We start from the raw sequence: 27,842 nt of genomic DNA, 5'->3' as shown, positions 1-27,842 counted from the left end.
GGCAGACTAAACACATAATTCCGATGCTGGCAGTCTACTCAGGGCACAGCTTAAGAACAGACTGGGATGAGGACAAAGGCGAGCTTTTGTTTGTTTCCAAGGTTCTTCCTGATTTCATTCCGGCCACTTAATAAACTCGCTACCTGCCGGGAAAGTCCCACCTGGTCGCCGCCTAGCCTAGCCACGAACCACCTGCGTTCCAAGCTCGCAGCAGCGAAACCGCGGGGAGCGCCAGCCTGCCACGGCTTAGCGTCTGCGGGTCTGCTCGCGACCTAGCCGCAAGCATGCGCAGTGGGCAGAGTCCCCAGCGTGCGCGGGAAGCTGGACCGCGTCCGCTAGCGATTGGTGGCCGCGGCGGACGCCCGCCCACCGAGACGCAGCGCTGGATGCTGATTGGGTGTATCCGCAGAGGTCGCAGGCCGCGCTGGGGGCGAGGGAGGGGAGGCGGGAAACAGCTTGGTGGGTGCAGGCTCGCGCGGTTCCCTAAGCTGGGAGGCGGAGAGCTTCCGAAATGGCGGTGCAGCCGAAGGACACGCTGCAGCTGGAGAGCGCGGCCGAAGTCGGCTTCGTGCGCTTCTTCCAGGGCATGCCGGAGAAGCCCACCACTACCGTGCGCCTTTTCGACAGGGGCGACTTTTACACGGCGCACGGCGAGGACGCGCTGCTGGCCGCCCGGGAGGTGTTCAAGACCCAGGGGGTGGTCAAGTACATGGGGCCGGCAGGTGAGGCTCGGAAGGGGTCCGGGGGCAGCTCCAGCGCCCCCTCAGGGAATGGGCTGCGAGCTGCGTCTCCCGGGCGGAGGCTGGGCCCGGGGGCGGGGACGCGGGTGCCTGGCGGAGGATTCCGCTTCCTCTTTGGCCAGCCTGGCGGGGCAGGGACAGTCCCCTCGGACCCGCGGTCCCTGGCGCTCCGAACTCCGGCAGCGCTCGCAGAGTGTTCGCCGAGCGCCAGGTGTTCATACTCAGTTCTAGTTGGTTCTGCAGCACCAGGAGGCAGGGTCGTGCTTTTATGTCACCCACATCAGTGTGCCTCCTCAACGCTCGGTTGACGCAGACTGGCGTGGAGGGAGGTGTGGCCCGCGGGCGCTGAACTCGGGTCTGGTTACTAGCCGTGTGCCCTGGGGCCGGGCTGGGAAGCAGCAGCAGGTGCTGTTTGCCCCCGGGCGGCTCTCTTCCTGGAATGCTGCTGAATGATCCGAGGACCCTGGGTGGGCTGGGTGTTCCTGTTGATCTGTGACACCGCGAAGAGCATTCTCGGGGAAGTGAGGAGTTGGGGGGGAGAGGGGTTCCAGGCCCGACGTGTAGGTGGAACGCTACCGACAGAGGTGTTTCTGGTTCGCAGCTTAGTGTCACGCGGGGTCATGGGCACACGAAAAAAAGGCGTCGCCTCCACTTTCTTTAAAGAGCTCACCTTAGTGGACGGCAAGGCAGAAAGAGTTAAAGGTGAAGATTCTGTGGAGGTGCGCGCCATACGCAGTTGACCAAGAGGCCTAGAGGCAGGATCGCCAGATTTCATTTGAGCCCTGGAGGAGTAGGAGTTGGGGGCATGGAGAGAGCCCTGAACGAGGTGGATTGGTATTGCTGGTGTGCAAAATGATGAGTGAGGATGCAAACCCAGATAGGTGGAGTTAGGTGCCAAAAAGCTTTTTATGTTGTGCTGAGATGTTGGATTTTTGCGCTGTAGACAGTGAGCGGGCTGAAGACTTCTCAGTAAACAACATTTGGGCTGCAGGGTGGCAGAGGGTTTAGAAGGGGCAGGAGTGGGAGGTGTAGGATCATTTGAGACTAGCTTCACAGTTGATGATGATCTTAGTTGCTTTCCAAAATATTTAAAATTTTAGCTTACTTTCATCTACTTGAAAGGCAGAGCTACGGACTGATTCTGGATGGAGGGGGGGTCGGGATTGTCCATCTGCTGATTCACTGCCCAAGGCTGCAACAACCAGGGCTGGGCCACGCTGAAGCCGGGAGCCAAGAACTCCTTCCAGGCCTCCCATGTGGGTGGCAGGGGCCCAAATAGTTGGGCCATCATCTGCTGTCTCCCAGGACGCATTAGCAGGAAGCTGGTCAGGACTCTGATATGAGATGTGGGTGTGGCAAGCATCGACCAGCTGTATCAGAGCCTTCACCCCTGCTTTCCAATTTTGCAGAGATTATATGAAACCTGTTAAAGGATAGTTCACATAGCTGTCTTGTCTTTGTATTCAGTTTAGAATAGTTTTAGCATTTAAAGCAAGGTGAAAAGCTCCAAACATACTTCTATGGTTTGGATCACTGATTTTTTTTCTAAGCACCATTGAATTTAATATTTTGTCTAATTTGGGGTACAGAAGGAATAGTAGATATCGAGTACAACATCTGTTTATTGGGAAGGGAATTTAGTATGAACATTCAGGAATTTTTTTATACTGGAGCATAGATTTTTTTTTAAAAATATGGTTTTGTGACATGAAGATGAAAATGTAAGTTTACTAGGGATACTTTTTTTTAAATTCAGGAGTATTTTAATACAGTAATCTAAACAGGTATCTCATCTTATGGGTTGAGAGTGTAGTTGGAGGTGAATTTTACTTTTTTAAAGATTTATTTATTTATTTGAAAGGCAGAGTTAGAGATCTTCCATCACTCCTCAAATGGCCTCAACAGTGGGGCTGTTCCAGGCCAAAGCTGGGACCTGGAACTCCATCTGTGTCTCCCACCTGGATGGCAGGGTCCCAGCACTCATCTATCATCCGCTTCTTTCCCAGCCACATTATCAGGGAGCTGGATTGGAAGTAGAGCAACTGGGACTTAAACCAGTATTGCAGCTGGTGGCTTAATCTGAGCCGAAAGGCAGGCCCTGAGTTTTACTTTTCAAAGAGATTAGCTAGTAAATATGTTTTTCCCAAGGATCTATTTTTTTTTAAGATTTATTTATTTATTTGAAAGGCAGAGTTAGAGAGAGAGTCTTCCATCCGCTGGTTCCCTCCCCAAATGGCTGCAACAGCTGGAGTTACACCAATCAGGAGCCAGGAGCTTCTTCCCTGTCTCCCACAAGGGTGCAGGGGCCCAAGGACTTGGATCATTTCCACTGCTTTCCCAGACCATAACAGAGAGCTGGATCAGAAGTGGAGCAGGCTGGCGCCGCGGCTAACTTGGCTAATCCTCCACCTGCGGCGCCGGCACCCCAGGTTCTAATCCCGGTTAGGGCACTGGATTCTGTCCCGGTTGCTCCTCTTCCAGACCAGCTCTCTGCTGTGGCCCGGGAGTGCAGTGGAGGATGGCCCAAGTGCTTGGGCCCTGCACCTGCATGGGAGACCAGGAGAAGCACCTGGCTCCTGGCTTCGGATCAGCATAGCGCGCCAGCCATGGCTGCCATTTGAGGGGTGAACCAACGGAAAAGGAAGACCTTTCTCTGTCTCTAACTCTGCCTGTCAAAAAAAAAAAAAAAAAAAAAAAGAAGAAGAAGAAGAAGTGGAGGAACCGGGACTTGAACCGGTGCCCATCTGCTGGCACCTCAGGCAGTGGCTTTACCTGCTACACCACATCGCCGGCCCCCCCAAGGATCTATTTCTAACATTGGAGAAACATTAAGGGTACATTTCAAGTGAAGGGATATCCTAATATTTATCTGAGTATTATAATGGCTGTGAAAGACGGGTAATTTGTTACCAGACATTGATGGAACTACTGAAGAAGAGAGAGTAAAAACAGAAGTGCGTGACAGTTGTTTGATGTGTCGATGAAGGATGCCACTTGGACCGCCTTCATCTCATGTTGGAGAGCTTGAGTTTGAGTCCTGGCTCTCTCCCTGCTCCTGATCGCAGATTCTTGGCAATGTGCAGCCTGAGAGACAGCAGGTGATGGCTTACAGGCTGAGTCCCTGCTACTCACACCGTACATCCCCACTGAGCCCCATCCTCCTTACCCAGCTCTGGCTGTGGTGGGCATTTGGAGAGTGAAGCAGTTGGATGGTGGATCTCTTTAATGTCTCACTGGCTCTGTCCTTCAAATAAATAAAAACGTGAAAAATGTACCATGGTTCTTAAAAGCTGGGAAACCACCCAAGGTGAAATGTAACTGAAGAGTTTTTATTTTTTTAAATTTGACAGAGTGGACAGTGAGAGAGAGAGACAGAAAGAAAGGTCTTCCTTTTTGCTGTTGGTTCACCCTCCAATGGCCACCGTGGCCGGCGCACTGCGCTGATCCGATGGCAAGAGCCAGGTACTTATCCTGGTCTCCCCTGGAGTGCAGAGCCCAAGCACTTGGGCCATCCTCCACTGCACTCCCTGGCCACAGCAGAGTTGGCCTGGAAGAGGGGCAACCGGGACTAGAACCCGGTGTGCCGGCGCCACAAGGCGGAAGATTAGCCTAGTGAGCCGCAGCGCTGGCCAACTGAAGAGTTTTTATAATGTGTGCTGATGTAAGGCTGCTAATACTTTGTTGGGAGGAATCTTTTATTTGACTGTCATGTTGGTAAAGTGTTAACAAAACTTCCTTTGCTGCCTGTCCCCCACGCCCCAAAGAAAGCTTTTATTTAAGGAATACAGTTAGGTTTAGGATGTCTGCTGTTTCTGGTTAGCATTGCTTATTGCAAAAATGACCCCAATTGGTGAATTACAAATTACATAAATACTAGATAAAGACTCCATACTTTAGGCTCTGAATGAGGTGTCTCTGATGACTGTCAGGTTCCTTATGGGGCTCCTGGAAGCCATGCATACACCAAGGTGGCCTCTCCTTGCACCTGAGCTGTCCTGGGAGAAGGGTGGTGTGGACTGCCATGCAGCCTGGCGCCATGCGCTGAGAGGAACGTGTGGTATTGCCCAGTTGGCAAGTGGTCGCTCCCAGTGGGTTGATGCCACGAGTGTGGTGTCTTGTGAGCCTGAATGCTTAGTTGAACCTGGGGGTGTTGCATTCACTTACTAGTTTTTTTATGTTAATCATCTTGTGAAATGATTTATATCAAATGGTGGCTGGACAAAAAAAAAAAAAAAATGTAACCTTGAGTTGGCACCCAACTTTTTTTGGTTTGTTTTTGAGATTTTGCTGGTCTGTGAGATGCCTGGCAACTATTGTTAACTCTGGATTTGAGCTTAAAACAGGCAAGATGATAAAGTTACAGTGCTGGTGAGAGTATGGTGAGGTAATATTCTTATATACTACTGGAATGTGTTCTGACTTTTTGGATTGCAGTTTGTATTAGTCCTTAAAAATCTGCACAGGTGGGCTGCACCCCATAGGAGACCAGGAAAAGCACCTGGCTCCTGGCTCCTGCCATCGGATCAGCGCGGTGCGCCGGCCGCAGCACACCGGCCGCGGCGGCCATTGGAGGGTGAACCAACGGCAAAGGAAGACCTTTCTCTCTGTCTCTCTCTCTCACTGTCCACTCTGCCTGTTTAAAAAAAAAAAAAATCTGCACAGGTGGGGCCAGCACTGTGGCACAGCGGGTAAAACCCTGGCTGCAACGCCTGCATGCCCTATGGGCACTGGTTTGCATCTCAGCTGCTCCACTTCCAATCCAGCTCCCTGCTAATGTGTCTAGGAGAGCAGCAGAGGATGGCCCAAGTGCTTGGGCCTCTGCACCCATGTGGGAGACCCAGAAGAAGCTCCTGGCTCCTGGCTTTGGATTGGCCCAGCTCCAGCCTTTGTGGCCATTTGGGAATGAACCAGTGGATGGAAGACCTCTCTCTTTCTGTCTCTGCCTCTCTGTAACTCTTCTTTCAAATAAATCTTTAAAAAAAAAGACATCTTAGTTTAAAAAAATCTTCACAGGTATATAAAGAATTCTTTCAGTTTAATATTTCAATTTATTCAGTATATTCAGTTTAGAGAAAACACCAATACAAGACTTTATAGAAGAGATTTAGATGTCTGATAAATGTGTGACAATGTCCTCGATTCTATTAGTCATCAGTGAGATACAAGTTGAAACTACAGTACGATTTCACTAGCTTATCACCAGAATGATTAAATCACAATCAGCTAAGTGCTGAGGGTTCGCAGGCATGTAAAGCCCCCAGAACACTCCTGCACACCTGGTGGGAGTACAAGGTACTGTTGCAAATACCTTGGCAAGCTGTTAGGTAGTGTCTACTAAAGCTGAGTGTACACATAGCCCTGGCTCAGTGTTTTTTTTTTTTTTTTTTTTTTTTTTTTTTTTTTTTTTAGATTTATTTATTTATTTGAAAGAGTTAACAGAGAGAGAGAGAGGTCTTCCATCCGATGGTTCACTCACCAGTTGGCCGATGTCAGGAGTCAGGAACTTCCTCTGGGTCTTCCCTCACCAGTGCAGGGGCCCAAGGACTTGGGCTGTCTTTCACTGCTTTCCCAGGCTATAGCAGAGCTGGATTGGAAGTGGAGCAGCCGGGACTTGAACTTGCACCCATGTGGGATGCCGGCACTGTAGGCAGCGCCTTTACCTGCTACCCCACAGTGCCGGCCCCCCAGCAAGTTTTTTTTTTTTTAAAGATTTATTTATTTTTTTGAAAGTCAGTGTACACAGAGGAGAGGTAGAGAGAGAGAAAGAAAGAGATCTTCCATCAGCTGGTTCACTCCCCAATTGGCGGCAACAGCTGGAGCTGCACTGATCCAAAGCCAGGAGACAGGAGCTTCTTCTGGGTCTCCCACGTAGGTGCAGGGGCCCAAGGACTTGGGCCATCCTCTGCTGCTTTCCCAGACCATAGCAGAGAGCTGGATCGGAAGTGGAGCAGCTGGGACTTGAACCAGCGCCCATATGAGATGCTGGCACTGCAGGCACCAGCTTTACCCTGCTATGCCACAGCACTGGTACTCCCCCTACCCCCAGCGGTTTTTGTTAGCAGTGGAAAGTAGACCTAGCAGAAAGCATACATAGATATTTACTAAAAGATAAGTACAACAGTGTCCACAGCCCTAAATTAGACACCACTCAAATGCCAGTCAACACTAAGACACATAATTTGATTTATTCGCACAGTAAAATACACTGTGCAATGAGAATGAACAATACTGCATGCAAAAAATATGAATGACTCTCATAAAAATTATGTTTGTGAGAAATCCAGGCATAAAAGAAAGCTTACGGTTTGGTGCTGTTCATATAAATACAAGGATGGCAGAAGTAATTTACATATGCTATGACAGGTCAATGCAGTAAGTGCCCTTACTGGGTAAGTGACAATCTGGGAAGGGGAACAGAAAGAAAAGCCAGGGGCAGCTATTGCAGTGCAGCAGATTAAGCCCCTGTTGGGATACCCAAATTCCGTATCAGAGTGCCAGTTCAAGTCCTGGCCACTCTGCTTCCCGTGCAACTTCCTGCTGCTGGATCCTGGAGACGTCATGTGATGGCCCAGCTGTTTGGGCCCCTGCCATCCATGCAGGAGATCCAAATGGAGTTTCGCCTGACCTGGCCATGGCTGTTGCAGCCATCTAGGGAGTGAACCAGTGAGTGGAAGATCCCTTTCTTTTGTCACTCTGCCTTTGAAATAAATAAATAAATTTTTTTAATTAAAAAAAATTGCTGATACTCTTTATCAGGAGTTTTCCATCTAGGAATTTATCCTAAAGAAATAATCAGGTATCTGAACAAACTCACATTCAGAGATGTCTGTCATGTCATTGTAGTGGAATTACAGTCTTAAAAAATAGAAAAACCTAGGGAAATCTGTTTATGTTCATTGCTGCATTTTTCACAATAGCTGAGATATGATTAATGGATGAATGAATACAGAAATGTAGCATCGATAAACACTGGAATATTACTTAGCTCTAAAAAGGAAATTCTTCAGTTTGTGACAATGCAGATGACAGTGTGCTAAGTGATAATACCACATGGTCTCACTCGTATGTGCCGTATTAAAAAAGTCAAATACATAGTGAATAGAGCTGGTTGCCAGGGACAGGGAGGGGAGGACGAGGGGAGATGTGGGTCAGTTGCAGTTATGTAGGATGAGGAAGGCTAGGGAGCTCATGTACAGTGCAATATTACATACTGGGATTTTAGTAGATTTTAGGTGCTCTTACCTCAAAAAAAGGTGTCTGTGAGGTAATGTGTTAACCTGCTTGGCAGGGGTAATCATTTCACTGTATGGCTATCAAAATATGCCACGTACCTTAAATATGTGCAATCTAAAAGTGACCAGAGGTGAATCCTGTAAATTATGGCAGCAGACACTTGAACAGCGTTCTGTGTCCTACCTGGATACTAACTTCGGATATTACTTCTGCAGCCTTCAGTTCAGCTAATCTTTCTGCTCAGTGTCTTCCTCATAGCTTTTTGTTTTGGCTCTCTGACCCAAACAGTTGTGCTCTTCCTAAAGCTTTATGCTGTCCATCCTCAGTCCCCCTTCCACGTGTAAAGCTTGACCTGTGTATTTGACTGCCTCACCTGCCTGTACCTGAAGCCGGGTGCTCCTTAGAGCCTTGCTGCTCCAGATGGAACATAGACCAAAAGCATCGGCGTCGCCCGCGTGTGTGTTAGAACCTCAGGATCCAAGGCCCCCCTGCAGATTTGCTGCCTTGGAATCTTGACTTAAGGATAGGCCGAGGTGTGATTCATACATACATTCATATTTCTTGAGAAGTCCTTTTATTTATTTTTTTATTATTATTATTTTTGACAGGCAGGGTTAGACAGAAAGAGACACAGGGAGAAAGGTCTTCCTTTTCCGCTGGTTCACCCCCCAAGTGGCCGCTGTGGCCAGCATGTTGTGGCCAGCGCACTGCACCGATCCGAAGCCAGGAGCCGGGTGCTTCCTCCTGGTCTCCCATGCAGGTGCAGGGCCCAAGCACTTGGGCCATCCTCCCCTGCCTTCCCAGGCCACAGCAGAGAGCTGGCTTGGAAGAGGAGCAACCGGGACAGAACCCAGCACCCCGACTGGGACTAGAACCCGGTGTGCCAGTGCCGCAGGTGGAGGATTGGCCTAGTGAGCCTCAGTGCTGGCCTTTATTTATTTATTGTTTTAAGATTTATTTTTTTTTATTGGAAAGTCAGAATTACAGAGAGAGGGAGAGACACAGAGAAAGAGATCTTCCATCTGCTGGTTCACTTCCCAAATGGCCGCAATGGCCAGGGCTAGGCCAGGCCAGAGCCTGGAGCTTCATCCAGGTCTCCCATGTGGGTGCAGAGGCGGCTGTCTCCCGCTACTTTCCCAGGAGCATTAGTAGGGGGCTGGGTTGGAAGTGGAGCAGCCGGCCGGGACTTGAACCTGTGTCCATATCTGATGCCAGCACTGCAGGTGGCAGCTTAACCCGCTCTGTCACAGCACTGGCCTTGCCTGCAGAGTCTTGAAGAGCACTGTGATTGCTCCCACTCTTCACAGATTGGGCCTCGTCACTTTTCCCAACAGTTTTTACCAGTCGACCTTGTCTCTGACTACAGAAATCATTCGTAAAGAACTCCCTCAGTTTCCTGCCTTCCAGCCTGTCTCAGAGTTTAAGGAAATATACCAGGTTTATTGAAATATGATTAAGGTAAAATACAGTTGACCTACTTCAAGTCTGTTTGCAGTGGTTTTTAGTGTATTCTCAGAGTTGAGCAGCCATCACCACAATAAACTTGAGTACGTCACTCCAAGGAGAAACCTTAGATACCAGTCGCAGTTTCCCATTCTTTTATCTTAATATATTTTCCAGAATTTTTTGTTTTGCTGTGTAGTCTCCACAGGAGCAGGGGCATAAGTCTGGTCACTGCTTTATATCCTTCACCTTCGGAGTCCCTGGAGTTGAAGACCCAGCTTTTGAATGAATGAATGGTTGGGAGGATGCTGTAACTCGGAGAAGCATTATGTTAGAGTTAGGAACACTTTGAATTATCAAATGTATAAAATGTATTTTCTTTTTTTAGGATCAAAGACCCTGCAGAGTGTTGTGCTTAGTAAAATGAATTTTGAGTCCTTTGTAAAAGATCTCCTTCTAGTTCGTCAATATAGAGTTGAAGTTTATAAAAATAGAGCTGGAAATAAGGCCTCCAAGGAGAATGATTGGTATTTGGCATTTAAGGTAATTGCCTTCCTTTTTAATGGATTTATTAGGAGTAGAAAAAAAGTAGAAATGTGAATGATTCAACTGTGTGTTAATTCTCAGTAAATATTGGAATAAATTAATGGTTAAAGTGCTAGGTGAGATTTATTCTTGAAAGGGATTAAATGTGTGGCACTCTTGGCTCGTAGTCAGCAGATTTTGGTTTTTTTTTTTTACCTCTATTCCTAATGGGTGACCTTGGCATATTCTCCAGCTTTTCCTGTATTTGTATCCGTTTCTCAGGAACAGTAAAATTAGATTTTTAAGAACCTTTCTGACTTTAAAGTCCCTTCAGTTTTTTTTATTGTGAGGTTTAGTATAATATTTAAACTTTTGATATTGGAGCTGCTTCAAATGAACTATTATTCAATCTTTAGTCCATATTCCTTTCCCGACTGCTTTGTAAATATAGATATTTCTGTGGATTATATCTGGGAGAATTTAGCATCCTACACTATAGAATTTCCAGAAATTTTCAATACTGCTTTCCTGGACTATGTCTTGAAAGACTTTAATGGAGTGTTGAGGGCACCACAGAGGGATGTTTTCTATTCCCCTGAAAGAATTTATTAAGTAGAGGCCGGTACCCTGGCTCACTGGGTTAATCCTCCGCCTGCGGTGCCAGCATCCTATATGGGTGCCGGGTTCTAGTTCCAGTTGCTCCTCTTCCAGTCTAGCTCTCTGCTGTGGCCTGGGAAGGCAGTGGAGGATGGCCCAAGTGCTTGGGCCCTGGGTTCGGATTGGCGCAGCGCCGGCTGTGGCGGCTATCTTGGGGGTGAATCAACAGAAGGAAGACCTTTCTGTCTCTCTCTCTCACTGTCTAACTCTGTCCGATTAATAAATAATAATAATTTATTAAGTAACAGAATGTGGAATTACAAGTTCAAGGTATTGTCATTGTTGTTAGCTGATAACTCTTCACTCTCTTATGTCCTGTGAAAGTTTTCTGGCAAAAAGAATTCTTATAGGTAATATTTTTAAAAGATTTATTTATTTATTTGAGAGGGAGAGAAACAGAGAGATATTCCATCCACTGGTTTACTCCCCAAATGGCCGCAACGGCCAGAGCTGTGCCAATCCGAAGCCAGGAGCCAGGAGCTTCTTCCAGGTCTCCCATGTGGGCATAGGGGTCCAAGGATTTGAGCCATCCCCTCCAATGCTTTCCTAGGCCATCAGCAGGGAGCTGGTTCAGAAGTGGAGCAGTTGAGACTTGAACTGGTGCCCATATGGGATGCCGGTGCCACAGGTGGAAGCTTAGCCCACTATGCCACAGCCCCGGCCCCAGGTGATTTCTTTTTTAATTTTTACCATTTAGATTTTTGACAGGCAGAGTTAGACAGAGAGAGAAACAGAGAGGAAGGTCTTCCTTCTGTTGGTTCACCTCCCAAATGGCCGCTATGGCCGGCACGCTGCACTGATCTGAAGCCAGGAACCAGGTACTACCTCCTGGTCTCCCATGCTGGTGCAGGGCCCAAGCTCTTGGGCCATCCTCCACTGCCTTCCCGGGCCACAGCAGAGAGCTGGACTGGAAGAGGAGCAACCGGGACTAGAACCCGGTGCCCATATGGGATGCTGGCACCGCAGGCGGAGGATTAACCAAGTGAGCCATGGCGCCAGCCCCCAGTTGATTTCTTTTTTAATTTTTACCATTTAGATCAGAGGGAAAAGAATATTAAGATACCTTTTTTTTTAAGGTTTTATTTATTTATTTGTGAGGTAGAGTTACGGTGAGTGGGAGAGACAGAGAGAAGGGTCTTCGACCTGCTGGTTCACTCCCCAAATGGCCACAACGGCCTGAGCTGCACCAGTCTGAAGCCAGGATCCAAGAACTTCTTCTAGGTCTCCCAGGTGGATGCAGGGGCCCAAGCACTTAGACTGACTTCTACCGCTTTCCCAGTCCATAGCAGAGAGCTGGATTGGAAGAGGAGCAACTGGGACTAGAACCAGCGCCCATATGGGATGCCAGCGGTGCAGGAAGAGGATTAACCCACTGTGCCACAGCGCTGGCCCCCTATTTTTTTTTTTTTTTTAATTTATTTGAGAGAGAGAATTGCAGAGAGAGAGGTCTGCTGGTTCACTTCTCAAATGGCCACAATGGCCAGAGCTGCGCTGATCTGAAACCAGGAGCATCTTCTGGGTCTCCCATGTGGGTGCAGGGGTTCAAGGACTTGGGCCATCTTCTGCTATCCCAGACCCCTAGCAGAGAGCTGGATTGGAAGAGGAGCAGCTGGGACCAGCACCGGTGCCCATATGGGCGCTTCAGTCCAGGGCTTTAACACACTGTGCCACAGCGCCAGCCCCAGGCTGCTCCTCTTCTAATTCAGCTCTGCACCCACGTGGGAGACCTGGAATAAGGTCCTGGCTTCCCATCGGCTCATCTGTGACTGTTGCAGCTATCTGGGGAGTGAACCAGCAGATGGAATATCTCTGTCTCTGTCACTACCTCTCTGTAACTCTTCTTTCAAATAATAAAATAAACCTAAAAAAAGTACATTTCTACACACTTTGAAAATCCTTCATGTATGTTAGAAAGTTGTGTTTGTGATCGAATCTTTGCTTTTTTGATTTGATATCAGATACCACTTATTTTTCTATCTTAGTTTACATCAATATTTAATTTATAAAAAATTTATTTGTTGAAAGGCAGAATTACAGACAGAGAGGAAGAAAGAGAGATTGAGAGATCCTCCATCTACTTGTTCACTAGCCAAATGGCCACAATGGTCAGGCCAAAGCCAGGAGCCTGGAGTTCAATCTGGGTCTTAGACATGGGTAGCAGGGGCTTAAGCATTTGGGTCATCTTTTGTTTCTCAGGTGCATTAGCAGGGAGATGGATCAGAAATGTAGCAGCTGGGAATAGAACCAGCACTCATTTGGGATGCTAACGTCACAAGTGGTGGCTTAACCTGCTGTGCCACAACACTGGCCCTGATCAAGATTTTAATCAACAGTTCTGAGAGACTTGGAATCATGAGAATATAAGTGATTATCATGATTATGGATGCTAAAGTCTGTTAGTGGTTGCTGGTTGATTAAATTTGGTCCTTAGTGTGCTCATTTGGAGAGCTATTCATGTCCTGTGACTTGAAATACTTGGGATCAGAAATGTTTAGATTGCAGGTTTTTTTGGATTTTGGAATTTTTCTGGGGTTGGAACCAAGTCTAAGCATGAAATTCATTTGTTTCATATATATCTTACACACAAAACCTGAAAGAAATTACATAAGTCTGTTCCTGAAACAGTTTTCATGGTTTGGAATTTTCCACTTGTGTATTACATCAGCATTCAGAAGGTTATGGGTTTTGGAGCATTTGTGATTTTGTGTTTTGGGGTTAGGGTATCATGATCCATCAGTTGCTTCAGAAATGCCTGATGTTAACAGCACCCTCTTAGCTTCTCAGTGGGTTGAAGTATGTAGTTTCACCCACTGTTTGATACAGGTCAGTCAAAAGCAAAGAAATTTGACTATTTAGTTAGCATATTAAATCTTAAGAGATTTCTAATTTTTTTAAAATTTATTTATTTGAAAGGAAGAGTTAGAGAGAGAGACCTTCCATCCACTGGTTCACTCCCCAGATGACTGCAATGGCCAGGGCTGGGCCAGGCCAAAGCCAGAAGCTTCATCCGGGTCTTTCCTGTGGGTGCAGAGGCCCAAGCACTTGGACCATCTTCTGTTGCTTTCCCAGGCACATTAGCAGAGAGCTGCAAGTGGAACAGCCAGGACTTGAACCGATGACCATATGAGATGTTTGTGTTGCAGTAGGCAGCTTAATTTGCTATGCCACAATGACAGCCCTGGGGTTTCTAATGTTTTTGAAATATTGAAAATAGATCAGGAGGGCTGGTGCTGTAGCATAGCGAGTAAAGCCACTGCCTGCAGTGCTGGCATCCCAAATGGGCGCCAGTTTGAGACCTGGCTGTTCCACTTCCAATCCAGCTCTCTGCTATGGCTTGGGAAAGCAGTGGAAGATGGCCCAAGTCCTTGGGCCCCTGCATTAGTGTGGGAGACCTGGAAGAAGCTCCTGGTTCCTGGCTTTGGATTGGTGTAGCTCTGGCTGTTGCAGCCAATTGGGGAGTAAACCAGTGGATGGAAGACCTCTCTCTCTCTGTATCTCCTCTCTGTGTAACTCTGACTTTCAAATAAGTAATAAATAAATCTTTAGAAAGAAAATAGATCAAGGTTCCTTTATTTGGAAATCACTGATCCAGACCAGTCTCGGCATTTTACAAATAAACATGTTGATTTAGGGAGATGACTTTTCAAGGTTATTATTTAAGCCAATAATACTGTTCTCCTAGTGATACAGCTGCTCTGTGAATGAATAGGTAGTTTGACAGATGTAGAAATTCAAGCATAGCATTAACAAGATCACTGGCTTGGATAACTTAATGATTTTGTGTGTATAAACCTACTTGCTAAATTTCAAACTGAAAATCACCTCTGATAAGAATTATTTTAAAATAATGCGCAAGTGTTCTGAAAATAATTGGAAAAGGGAGGAGGATACTCTTATAGAAAACATTATAACAAGTAACGTATATAATTACAAGAAAGTATTTTAAGAAATCATTTCATTAATAAAATTCATCGTTGTTGGCTGATACTTGTTTGCTTGTAAAACTTTAAAGTATGTTCAGCAGTTTCTTAGAAGTTTTCTGTGTTTTTGCTTAGGCTTCTCCTGGCAATCTTTCCCAGTTTGAAGATATTCTCTTTGGTAACAATGATATGTCCTCTTCCATTGGTGTTGTGGGTGTTAAAATGTCCACAGTTGATGGTCAAAGGCAAGTTGGAGTTGGATATGTTGATTCCATGCAGAGGAAGCTAGGACTGTGCGAGTTCCCTGATAATGATCAGTTCTCCAATCTTGAGGCTCTCCTGATTCAGATTGGACCAAAGGAATGTGTTTTACCGGGAGGAGAGACTGCCGGAGACATGGGAAAACTGAGACAGGTAAGAACATCAAGTCTAGTGATCTAGGAGACTCCAAGCCTAGGAAAGTTTCTTTAATTTTTTTTTCTTTATTTATTTTTGACAGGTTCTTTAATTAACATGATACTCTTGAAGGGAAAAAATAATTTAAGTCATTTTTTTGTATCTAATAAAAAATTTTTGGGGGGATTTATTTATTTACTTGAGAGGCAGAGTTACAGACAAGAGAGCGAGAGATGGAGAGAGAGGTCTTCCATATGCTGGTTCCCTCCTCAAATGGCTGTAATGGCCAAAGCTGGGCTGATCCAGAGCCAGGAGCTTCTGGTCTCCCACATGGGTGCAGGAGCCCAAGCACTTCAGCCACCTTTCACTGCTTTCCCAGGCCATCAGCATGGAGCTGGATCGGAAGTGGAGCAGCCGGGACTAGAACTGGCACCCATATGGGATGCTGGTGCAGCAGGCAGTTGCTTAACCTACTAAGCCACAGCTCCAGCCCCTAATAAAAAGTTTTATTGTGGGGAATGTCTTATCTTTTGAAGAAACTTTGTATCTTTAGCAGAATATCAGGAGCAGTTTCTTGTCTAAGACTTAATCTACCTCTTGTTCTTTCTTCCTCCTTTATGAAAGAATAATTATTACACTAAATATTACTGTAGTTAGCATGAATTTATCAATAAGATGTAGTGCTGTAGAATTATTTTTTGATTAGTTTGAATGGAGCTTTGGCTGCTGCTTTTACTGAGTCTTTTAGCCAAATTTTGATTCTGCCATTTACAGATACATAGTTTCTTATTTAGGTGTTGCCTATGGGATGCTGTGCCCCCAAGGACACCTCCTTTTGTGGGCCTCAGATACCATAAGAGGTAGCAAAAATATGATGGCAGTTTTATGTAGATGGTGTCCAAAGCAATTTTCCTATTTTTTCTGAAGAGTTTTGCTGTTGAGACTTTAAAAAATCCTTTTTGTACATATAACTTCAAATTTCAGTGAAAAATTTAGCTTACAGATTTAAAAAATTTGTTAAGACATGGTGCATATTGTATAAAGATTTAATGTGGGTTAATTTGTTGTCACTTTGTCAGTGTTACAGTTTTCCTGTTCTCATAGTCATTGAAAATATTTCTTGTAAAACAGGTTATTCAGAGAGGAGGAATTCTGATCACAGAAAGAAAAAAAGCTGACTTTTCTTCAAAAGACATTTATCAGGATCTCAACCGGTTGTTGAAAGGCAAAAAGGGAGAACAAATGAATAGTGCTGTGTTGCCAGAAATGGAGAATCAGGTGTGTGGATTACAACTGTGTATTTATTCATAAGTTATAATAGTGATATTTTAGAAGGCTACTTCTGCAGCATCTTAGAACTTAGGCTTTATTTATGATGAAATTTGTGGAGAACTCAAGGAAATGATTAGAAAGATATAAATATAATCTTAAATATGGTTTCACTGTATTTACACCACGTGTATCCCTGGGGTATGGGAAGGTTTTCATAGTTTGACCAGGTGAGCTAGATTACTGGCACCGAAGTAGGTGAGAAAGCTCCTTGGCTAGAGGGGAAGGGAGACCTGTTTCCTATCTCAGCTTTATTATGTGCCAGCGTGGGGATCCCTAGTAAATGACTTCACTCTTCTGTTAAATAAGGCTAAAAGTGCTTCCCTTAAAGGATTGTTATGAATATTATAGTAAGGGTGAAAGTACATGCAGGACATAGTAATTTTATATTGCTACATCTTAAGTCATTTGGCTCAAAATTGGCCTTGGTTATGAATCCTCAGTGGTATAAATGAATGTGCACACAGTGTAACTTGTCAGATTTTCAGTTGGTCAAATCTTAAAGGTGGATATGGCTTGACCTATGTGTTATTACGGCAAAATATTGAAAACCATTGACTAGGTATTTCTGGATTACTGGTCAGTAAAATGAAAAAATTGTACTTCTAATTATTTAAATAAGAGAACAGACTTCATAACTGCATATCATTTTCTTTTTTTTTTTTCAGAGAATATAAATCTATAGTTTTATTAAGACAAAAACCGACAGTGTGGTATGAAGTTTACATTTAAACAAAGTTTTCACAGAAACCTAGCACATGCCTACTGAGATTTTATAGTGCAGCTCTAGATGCAGGTCTAGACCATGTCAAAAACTGATGGATCTTAGGAATCAAGACGGAACATCTTGGGTCTCAGTTAATTCTTAGGATGAAAAAAAACAGTTTGGCATTTTAAAGTAAACTACTGCCCCAGTATGAGTGGCTTAGTCTTCTTCTGAGACCAGGGCTTCTGAAGTCATCAACCCTTGAATAGTTCCAATGAAACTTGTGCTGTCAGCGACTGAACCCTGCCATCCATGGTTTCACAGTTCAAAATTGAAAACAAACCAGAGGCTTCAAGAATTCACTACCTTCAGAGCATGCGTCCTTGTCTTTCCCTACTCCACCATCTCCTGTACCACTCTCTTCCCCTCTTCCAGTACCTCAGCCAGTGCTTTGGCTGGATAAGCTGATACAACTTCATAATTGGAAAAGAAAGATTCTTGTCTAATTTCAAGAATTAGCACCTCTAAGACAGAGTGATCTATCTGCCTGTGTACACTCTCCCTCCCCAGTCAGTCTCCATCTTCAAAACGGCAGCTTTGGTAACTTTTTTTTTTTAAAGTTCATTTTCACAAACTTTATTTTTTTTAAAGATTTATTTATTTATTTGAAAGTCAGAGTTACACAGGGAGAAGGAGAGGCAGAGAGAGAGAGAGAGAGAGGGAGGGAGGTCTTCCATCCACTGGTTCACTTCTCACATGGCCAGATGGCTGCAACGGTTGGAGCTGCGCCAATCCAAACCCAGGAGCCAGGAGTTTCTTTTGGGTCTCGACAATAAAGAACTCTTTTCACCACATATTCCTCTTCCTCCTCTTCTGGCACCTCCTCCACTTTCTTCTTGTTTGTTTTTTCCCCATAGTGCCTGTCAGCTTTCTGGTGTAAAGGGTGACACTGCTCAAAGCAGCGCCCAAGAGCTCGAGAAGAACCGAAGTCACACTGTGGGCCGGCCCAGGGGAGTGGCGCCCAGAAAGCAACAAGCTGGGTGGCCACGGTCGAGCCCCTCACTGAAGCGGCATACTGCTGACCCCGCAACTGCATATCATTTTCAAAGTAGTTTAAAGCTAGAATGAGCTGAGACAACCATGGTTTGTTTTTTTTAGCTTTATTTGAAAGCCAGAGCAGGGGCCAGCACTGTGGCATAGTGGCAGTGCCAGCATCCTATGTTGGTGTCAGTTCAAGTCCTGGCTGTTCCACTTCTAGTCCAGCGCTCTGCTGTGGCCCAAGTCCCTGGGCCCCTGCACCTGCGTGGGAGACCCAGAAGAAGGTCCTGCCTCTGTGTAACTCTGACTAACAAATAAATAAATAAATCTTCACACACACACAAAAAGAAGTAGTAGAGCAGCTGCTGGGACTTGGACCAGCACGCATACAGGATTACGGGATGCTGGCACTGTGGATGGCAGCTCAGCCCACTGCAACACAGCACAGGCCCCATAAGTAAGTCTTTTTTTAAATATTTATTTATTTATTTGAAAGAGAGAAGGAGAGGCAGAGAGAGAGAGGTCTTCCATCCATTGGTTCACTCCCCAAATGGCCAGATAGCCTCAACGGCCAGAGCTGCGCCGATCCGAACCCAGGAGCTAGGAGTTTCTTGTGGGTCTCCCTGCCTTCCAGGCACTTTAGCAGAAAGCTAGATTGAAAACGGAGGTGCAGGGGCCGGCACTGTGGTGTAGTGGGTAAAGCCGCCACCTGCAGTGCTGGCATCCCATATGGGCGCCGGTTCAAGTCCTGGCTGCCCCACTTCCGATCCAGCTCTCTGCTGTGGCCTGGGAGAGGAGTAGAAGATGGCCCAAGTCCTTGGGCCCCTGCACCCACATGGGAGACCCGGAGGAATCTCCTGTCTCCTGGCTTTGGATTGACCTACCTCCAGCTGTTGTGACCATTTGGGAGGTAAACCAGCAGATGGAAAACCTCTGTTTCTCTCATTACCTCTGCCTCTCTGTAACTCAGCCTTTCAAATAAATAAATAAAAATATTAAAAAAAAAAAAAAAGGAAAACAAAAACTGAACATAGCCCACCCAGCCAGCATCTGTGAGGCAGAGTATTACTAGGACCCTAGCAGCCCCTCATGCTTCGTCATAGTCGTCACCCCACCAGGTGTAATCCTGGTCTGACCTCTGCTGGTGTCAATCACCTTGCCTGTTTCTGTAATTTTATATAAGTGGAAAAGAGAGCGTACAGTCTCTCATCTAGTTTCTTTATTCAGTATTCTATTTTAAGATTTTCCAGTGTTTGAATTTAGTTGTGGATTGATTGTGGTCAGATGCATTGTCGTGAAATATTCTAGTGTAGCTCTACCAGAACTTACCCATTTTATTCTTTTTTTTTTTAATCCATTTTGTTCTTGATGAGCATTGAGTGATTGCATTTTGGCTATCATATGTTATGTTGCTGTTAGATGTATTTTTACTTTCTAAACTTCATTTTCTAACCATCAGACATTTATTCAAATTTTTATTTTTTTGGTTTGGATTGGGAAGGAATACCAAGGAAAATGATAGTGTTCAGAATTCATTTTCATTTTGCATACATTTTTCAAAAACCTTGAGTTAATCTTGTGATGATAGGAATCTTATTTTCTATTCTTAATTTTAGGTTGCAGTTTCATCATTATCTGCAGTAATCAAGTTTTTAGAACTCTTATCTGATGATTCTAATTTTGGACAATTTGAGCTGACAACTTTTGACTTCAGCCAGTACATGAAATTGGATATTGCAGCTGTCAGAGCCCTTAACCTGTTTCAGGTAAAAAAAAAAGTGAATATTGAGTTGTTAAATGTTTTCTTGAATATATACTGAAGACTCTTACGAAGGAACTTAAATATTTTGAAATATTGTTATGTTTAGTATAGAAACTAGTGAGTTTTTAAAAATTATTTATTTAACTTATTTGAAAGGGAGAGTTACAGGGAGAGAGGGGGAGAGAGAATTTTTCCATCCATTGGTTTACTCCCCAAGTGACAGCAACTGATTGGGCTGGGCCAGGCCAAAGCCAGGAGCCAGGAGCTCCATCTAGGTGGTATCTGGTGGCAGAGGCTCAAACTCTTGAGCCATCTGTTGCTGCTTTCCCAGGTGCGTTAGCAGGAAGCTGGATTGGAAACAGTAAATGGGACTTGACTCTCCACTTCCCATGGGATGGCAGTGTTGTAAGGTAGCTTAACCGGCTGTGTCTCAAAAACTGGCCCCCGGTGCTGTGGCTTAGGAGGTTAAGCTGCTGCCTGCAGTGCCAGCATCCCATATGGGCACTGGTTTGAGACCCGGCTGTTCCACTTCCAATCCAGCTTTCTGCTATGGCCTGGGAAAGCAGTAGAAGATGGCCCAAGTCTTTGGGCCCCTGCACCCGCGTGGGAGACTCGGAATAAGCTCCTGGCTCCTGGCTTCAGATCGGCACAGCTCCAGCAGTTGTGGCCAATTGGGGAGTGAACCAGCGGATGGAAGACGGCTCTCTCTGTCTCTTCTCTCTCTGTGTAACTCTGACTTTCAAATAAATAAATTAATTTAAAAAAAAACACAACTGGCCCCTAGGTAAGTAGTTTTGAATTGTTATATTCTGTGTAATTCCAAATATATGCATAGTATTTGTCCTTGTTTGAGAAGCATTTATTTATTTATTTATTTTTAATTTTAAAACCTTATTTGAGAAGCAAATATACAGATAGACACAAATAGAAAGTTCTCATTTGCTGGTTTTCTCTCCAAATGTCTATGATGGCTAGGCTAAATCAGGCTGAAGCCAGGAGCCAGTAACTGAATCCAGGTCTCCCATGTGGGTGGCAGAGACTCAAGTACTTGAGCCATTCCAGAGTGCCCATGAGCAGGAAGCTAGAGTCAGGAGTCGAGCTGGGACTTGAATACAGGTACTTTGATATGGGGCATGGTTATCCAACATCCAACTGTTTCTTAACTGCATGGTTGAACACCTATCCTGAATTTTATATATTAACAACAGTTCATTAAAATTATATTTGGAGGAGGGTCTAGCATTTGGCTTAGTAGTTACAATACAATGCCAGTTTAAGACAATCACGTGTAGCCCGTGTTGGTAAAGCTGCAACCCCAGCATTCTGTATGGGTGCCAGTTTGAGTCCCAGTTGCTCCACTTCAGATCCAGCTCCCTGCTGAATGTCCTGGGAAAAGCAGCAGAGGATGGCCCAAGTGCCTGGATCCCTGCCACCCACCTGGGAGACCTAGAAGCAGCTCTGGGCTCCTGGCTTCTGTGTGGCCCAGCCCTGGGCCATTGTGGCCATCTGGGGACTGCATCATAGCAGATGGAAGATCTGTCTCTTCCCCTCTCTGTGTAACTCTGCCTTTCAAATAAATAAATCTTAATCTTAAAGAAAAAAAAACCCTACAACATGCCTCTGGGAACACATGAGTTTGGTTCCTGGCTGTGGAACTCAGTTCCAGCTTCCTGCAAGGACAGACCTGAGAAGCAGCAGGCTGGCTTGAGTAGGCAGGTCCCTGCCCCTGCGGAGGAGACCTGAGTTCAGTTCCTATCTCCAGACCCCTGCTTTGGCCCCGCCAGACCTGACAATTTTAGTTCTTTGGGGCGTTAACCAGCAGATGGGAGCTGTGTCTGCCTCCTGCCTCTGTCTCACTTATCTCCTCTTCCTCAAATTTAAGCAATAAAAAGGAAAAAAAAGCTAATAAATTAACATTTAGACATGATTTATGTCTAAAACTGCAGTACTTTTAAATTGTTTTAGCTTGGGTAATGTACAGCTAAAATTAGAGATTGATAGGTTGAAGACTGATCTTAGCAAAAGGAACTGTTGTGGAAGTTTCTCACTTAATATTTGTATATGTGCTGCCGAAGCAAGCACTCTCACTTAATATTTGAAGGATATTATGTGATGCTGTTACTTAGTTATTTCTTAGGACATGGTAAGGCTTTTACCAATGAGTGTGCCATTTATTTTTCATTTACCAGGGCTCTGTTGAGGATACTAGTGGCTCTCAGTCTCTGGCTGCGTTGCTAAATAAATGCAAAACCCCTCAAGGACAACGACTGGTTAACCAATGGATTAAGCAGCCTCTCATGGATAAGAACAGAATAGAAGAGAGGTATATTATTAGTGAATACTTTTTTTTTTTAGTTTTAAACACCTTGTAGTTACTCTAATATGTAATTTTGCACCCATATGTTGTATTTCACTGTATAGATTGATAAAAGTTCTTATTTTTGCTATTAAAATAAAATTTTATTAAAGAGGTATAATACAGTATTTTATAGCATGGACTTGGGAGCCCTGGTGCCTTGGTTCAGACCTGTGTGTTGAGCAGATTACTCAGCCTCTGTGTCATACTTGCTTCATACTTGCTTTTTTTTAAAGATTTATTTTTTCATTCATTTGAAAGTCATATTTATGTAGAGAGAGAGGTCTTCCATTCGATGGTTCACTCCCCAGATGGCTGCAACAGCCGGAGCTGTGCCGATCTGAAGCCAGGAGCCAGGAGCCAGGAGCTTCCTCCGGGTTTCCCACATGGGTGCAGGTGCCCAAGGACTTGGACCATCCTCCACTACTTTCCCAGGCCACAACAGAGAGCTGGATCAGAAGTGGAGCAACCGGGTCTAGAACCAGCGCCCATAATGGATGCCAGCACTCCAGTCCAGGTCGTTAACCCGCTGCGCCACAGCACCGGCCCCATTCCTTCACTTTGAAAATGACATTACTGGGGCTGGCACTGTGGCATAGTAGGCTAAGCCTCTGCCTGTGGTTCCAGCATCCCATATAGGTGCCGATTTGTGTCCCAGCTGCTCCTCTTCTGATCTAGCTCTCTCTCTGCTTATGGTCTGGGAAAGCAGTAGAAGATGGACCAAGTGCTTAGGCCCTCGCATTTATGTGAGAGACCTCGAAGAAGTTCCTGGCTCTTGGCTGCAGATTGGCCCAGCTTTGGCTGTCGCGGCCATGTGAGGAGTGAAACAACGGATGGGAGCCCTTTCTGTCTGTCTCTCACGTCTGTATGTAACTCTACCTCTCAAATAAATAATATGTTAAAAAAAGAAAAAAGATAATGACATTACTAACATGCCAGTTTCATTGGGTTGTTAGGAGGATTAGATGATTTAATATGTATTAAATACTTTGAAAAGAGTTTGGCACATACAAAAAACATTTTTCATTGTTCTGGAAGATATTTAAAGTGACAATGCACATTTTAAAAAATCTTCTTTGAAAATGGGGAAATTAAAAGTCAATTAGAAACTCTGGGCACCAGGCTTTGGATTAGCCCAGCTCCAGCTTTTTAGGGAATGAACCAGCAGATGGAAGATCTTGCTAGCCCTCTGTCTCTCTTTCTGTAGCTCTGTCTTTGCAATAAACAAATCTTTTTTTTTTAATACTTATTTATTAAAAGTAATACTTGTGAGGATAGTTTCATGGGTTAGATATTGGCTTATTGTAAAACCTGCATGGTAAGAGGAAATGTTCTTTTGTTTATCTTGGTAGATTGTTGTTTTTTTTAACTAGTAAGTAGGAATGCTAGTGGTTTTCAAGGCCATGTGTTGAAATTCCACACAGTGGGAAGAAAAAGTTACATTCCTTATTCAGGGTTTTATTTGATAGTCCCTTTGTTTTTATGTATTTATTTAAAAATTTTAAAAAAGATTTATTTATTTGAAAGGCAGAGTTGCAGAGAAGAGAGGGAGAGATAGAGGTTGTCCATCCACTGGTTGATTCTCCAAGTGGCCACAATGGTCAGGCCAAAGCCAGGGTCTCCCTCATGGCTGCAAGGGTCCAAGCCCTTGGGCCATTTTGAGCTGTTTTCCCAAGCATGTTAGCAGTGAGCTAGATCAGAAGTGGGGCAGCCAGGACTCGAACTGGTGCCCATATGGGATGCTGGTCCCTATTTTATTTATTTGAAAAGTAAATTTTTATTTGAGGGACAGAGAGAGCCTCCATTTGCTAATTCATGCAACGGTTGCCTGTGACAGCTAGGACTGAGTCAAAACCTCAATCCAGGTCTCTCACCATGGACTGTTAACTTCAGTCCTCACTGCTCCCTTCTCAGGGTCTTCATTAATTAGCGGGAAGCTTGAGTCAGGAGCCAGAGACAGATATTGGACACCAGGTACTCTAATGTGGGATGTGTGTATCTTAACTGCTAGGCTAATTGCTCGCTTCATCCCCTTGTTGTTGTTGTTTTTTTTTTTTTTTTTAATTTCTTTTTTAGATTTATTTACTTATTTGAAAGATTTACACAAAGAGAGAAGGAGAGGCAAAGAGAGAGAGGTCTTCCATCTGGGGTTTACCCCCCAGTTGGCCGCAACGGCCAGAGCTGTGCAGACCCGAAGCCAGGAGCTTCTTCCGGGTCTCCCATGTGGGTGCAGGGGCCCAAGGACCTACTTGGGTCCCTTCTACTGCCTTTCCAGGCCACAGCAGTGAGCCAGATCGGGAGTGGAACAGCCAAGTCTCGAACTCGTGCCCATATGGGATGCTCGCTCTGCAGGTGGTGGCTTAACCTGCTACACCACAGCGCCAGCTTCATCCCCTTGGTTTTTTTTTTTGATTGTTTTTTGATTTTTTGACAGGCAGAGTGGACAGTGAGAGAGAGAGACAGAGACAGAGAAAGGTCTTCCTTTGCCATTGGTTCACCCTCCAATGGCCACCGCGGCCGGCGTGCTGCAGCCGGCGCACCACGCCTATCTGAAGGCAGGAGCCAGGTTCTTATCCTGGACTCCCATGGGGTGCAGGGCCCAAGCACTTGCGCCATCCTCCACTGTACTCCCTGGCCACAGCAGAGAGCTGGCCTGGAAGAGGAGCAACCGGGACAGAATCCGGTGCCCCAACCGGGACTAGAACCCGGTGTGCCGGATGACGCAAGGCGGAGGATTAGCCTACTGAGCCTCGGCGCCGGCCCATCCCCTTGTTTTTCTCATTCTTTTTGACTCTGCCTGCTGTGGCGCTTCCTGCTTCCCTCTAAGCCTTCTGGTGGGCTTTCAGAGCACATTACTCATGAAAGTTGTTACTTTTCTCTCTCCTTTTTCCAGATTTATTTATTTATTTTAAATATTTATTTATTTTTTATTTATTTATGTTAGAGTTACTCAGAAAGAGAAGGAGAGGCAGAGAGAGTTCTTCCATCCACTGGTTCACTCCCCAGTTGGCCACAACGGCTGGAGCTGTGCCGATCTGAAGCCAGGAGCCCAGAGCTTCTTCCAGGTTTCCCACGTGGGTGCAGGGGCCCAAGGACTTGGGCCATCTTCTACTGCTTTCCCAGGCTATAGCAGAGAGCTGGATCGGAAGTGGAGCAGCTGGGATTTGAACCGGCGCCCATATGGGATGCCTGCACTGCAGGCAGCAGCCTTACCTGCTACGCCACAGCACCAGTCCCATATTTATTTATTTGCAAGTCCAAGTTAGAGACTATTTTCTGGTTCATTCTAGAGGGTTGCAATGGCCAGGGCTGGGCCAGGCCATAGCCAGGAGCCAGGAGCTTCCTCCAGGAAGCTTCCTCCCTTGTGGGTGCAGGGGCCCAAACATTTGGGCCATCTTCCACCACTTTTCCCATGCCATTAGCAGGGAATTGGATTGGAAGTGGAGCAGCCAGGACATGAAACGGCACCCATGTGGGTTACTGGCAGTGTAGGCAGCGTCTTTACTCACTATACCACAGTGTTGACCCCTGTTCTTTTTCTTAATATCATTACTTTTTGGATGGTTTTCTAGAAGACAAAGTGCTAGGAATGTCTTCATTCTACCCTCTTTATAAATGAGGAGTTAATTTTAAAGTATATGGCCGTGAATTGAATCCCATTTAAGAAAAGATTTGTTATTTTTGAATTTTTCTTTAAAGGGAAAGGTTTATCGATGGGAATCTGACAGGCTGGAGGGAGAGGGGAAGATTTTTTTTTTTAACTTTTATTAGAACTGACACTGAAGGGGACGACGCTGTGGCGTAGTGGGTAAAGCCACCACCAGCATTGCCAGCATCCCGTATTGGTGCTGGTTCTAGTCCCGGCTGCTCCACTTTCGATCCAGCTCTCCTATGGCCTGGGAAAGCAGTGGAAGATGGCCCAAGCCCTTGGGCCTTTGCACCCATGTGGGAGTCCTGGAAGAAGCTCCTGGCTTTGGATCAGTGCATTTCTGGCCGGTGCTGCCAATTGGGGAGTGAACCAGTGGATGGAAGACCTCTCTCTCTCTGTCTCTCTCTCTCTCTTTCTCTCTTTCTATGCCTCTTTCTCTGTGTAACTCTTTCAAGTAAAATAAATCTTCTAAAAAAAAAAAAAAGAACTGATATTGGAACAAGTGTGATTTTTGAGTCTGGTGAATGCATTTTAACAGTGATGGATTTAGGAAAATAAAAATTATTCTAGAGTGCTCACTTCTGTTAGTGTATATATGAGAATTGAAATGATACAGAGAGGCGCCAGCTGTGGCGCAGCAGGTTAATGCCCTGGCTTGAAGTGCTGGTATCTCATATGGGTGCCAGTTTGAGACTCGGCTGTTCCACTTCCGATCCAGCTTTCTGTTGTGGTCTGGGAAAGCAGTACAAGGTGGCCCAAGTCCTTAGGCCCCTGTACCCACATTAGAGACCTGGAAGAAGCTCCGGGCTCTTGGCTAAGGATCGGTGCAGCTCTGGCCATTGCAGCCATCTGGGGAGTGAACCAGCAGATGGAAGACCTCTCTCTCTCTCTCTGCCTCTCCTTTTTTCTCTGTGTAACTCCAACTTTCAAATAAATAAATAAATCTTAAAAAAAAAAAAAAAAAGAAATGATACAGAGAAAATTAGCACAGCCCCTGAGGAAGGATAACATGCAAATTTGTGAAATGTTCACCATATTTTCCCCCTTGTTTCTCCATTTTGGGTTATTTTAATTGCTAAAATGATAAGACTTTAAAAATTATTATAGTAGCCGGCGCCGCGGCTCACTTGGCTAATCCTCTGCCTGTGGCGCCAGCACCCCGGGTTCTAGTCCCGGTCGGGGCGCCGGATTCTGTCCTGGTTGCCCCTCTTCCAGGCCAGCTCTCTGCTGTGGCCTGGGAGTGCAGTGGAGGATGGCCCAAGTGCTTGGATCCCTGCACCCCATGGGAGACCAGGAGAAGCACCTGGCTCCTGGCTCCTGCCTTCAGATAGGCGCGGTGCGCCAATGGTGAACCAACGGAAAAAGAAGACCTTTCTCTCTCTCACTGTCCACTCTGCCTGTCAAAAAAAAAAAGAAAAAAAAAAGAAAAAAATTATAGTGTTGAGGAAGAGGCGGTATTGGGGTGTACTGCCTGGCACTTTGTTTAGCCCCTCATCAAATTAGAAATTATGTGCAAGGACCCTGTCTATGGTGCTGTCTTTTTCACCTGTTTTGTGGCAACTCCTGAATCCTCAAGGCTTGCACAGACATGTGAGATTATTGTGGTTTTTCTTTTAGGTTTTTCTTTCCTTATATTCACTGCAATCTTTGTTGTCACATTTCTTCAGTTAGAATTCTGAAAGGAGGCCGGCGCTGCGGCTCACTAGGCTAATCCTCTGCCTGTGGCGCCAATACCCCGGGTTCTAGTCCTGGTCGGGGCACCGGATTCTGTCCTGGTTGCCCCTCTTCCAGGCCAGCTCTCTGCTGTGGCCTGGGAGTGCAGTGGAGGATGGCCCAGGTGCTTGGGCCCTGCACCCCATGGGAGACCAGGATAAGCACCTGGCTCCTGCCATTGGATCAGCACGGTGCGCCGCTGGTGGCAGCCATTGGAGGGTGAACCAATGGCAAAGGAAGACGAATTTTGAAAGGAATCTTGAGTGTATGTTAGTATATGGAATAGTTCACTCTTGTGAAATTGCTGATAGACTAATTTGTGTATTTTGAATTTGGTAGTTGCCTTCTAGCTTAAAATCAATATTTTGCCCAATA

The 27,842-nt window shown here is 45.5% G+C and overlaps 1 protein-coding gene and 1 pseudogene across 1 annotated transcript in view; both read left to right on the top strand.

Annotated features, from left to right (window-relative positions):
- Positions 1-395: 395 nt before the first annotated feature.
- Positions 396-27,842, top strand: part of MSH2 (mutS homolog 2) — an 80,790-nt gene continuing 53,343 nt past the window's right edge. The window contains exons 1-6 of the mRNA XM_051839023.3: positions 396-722; positions 9,805-9,959; positions 14,654-14,932; positions 16,046-16,192; positions 19,604-19,753; positions 21,939-22,072. Of these exons, the coding sequence (XP_051694983.1) occupies positions 512-722; positions 9,805-9,959; positions 14,654-14,932; positions 16,046-16,192; positions 19,604-19,753; positions 21,939-22,072 (1,076 nt within the window). The 5' untranslated portion in view covers positions 396-511. The remainder of the gene's footprint in view (positions 723-9,804; positions 9,960-14,653; positions 14,933-16,045; positions 16,193-19,603; positions 19,754-21,938; positions 22,073-27,842) is intronic.
- Positions 26,710-26,793, top strand: LOC127490424 (U6 spliceosomal RNA; annotated as a pseudogene).

The sequence above is a fragment of the Oryctolagus cuniculus genome, chromosome 2 (genome assembly GCF_051225735.1).
Source record: "Oryctolagus cuniculus isolate XC-2025 breed Fujian yellow rabbit chromosome 2, ASM5122573v1, whole genome shotgun sequence".
In the NCBI taxonomy this organism is placed as follows: domain Eukaryota; kingdom Metazoa; phylum Chordata; class Mammalia; order Lagomorpha; family Leporidae; genus Oryctolagus; species Oryctolagus cuniculus.
Note: the sequence above shows the minus strand (reverse complement) of the source record. Positions and strands in the feature narration are given on the sequence as shown.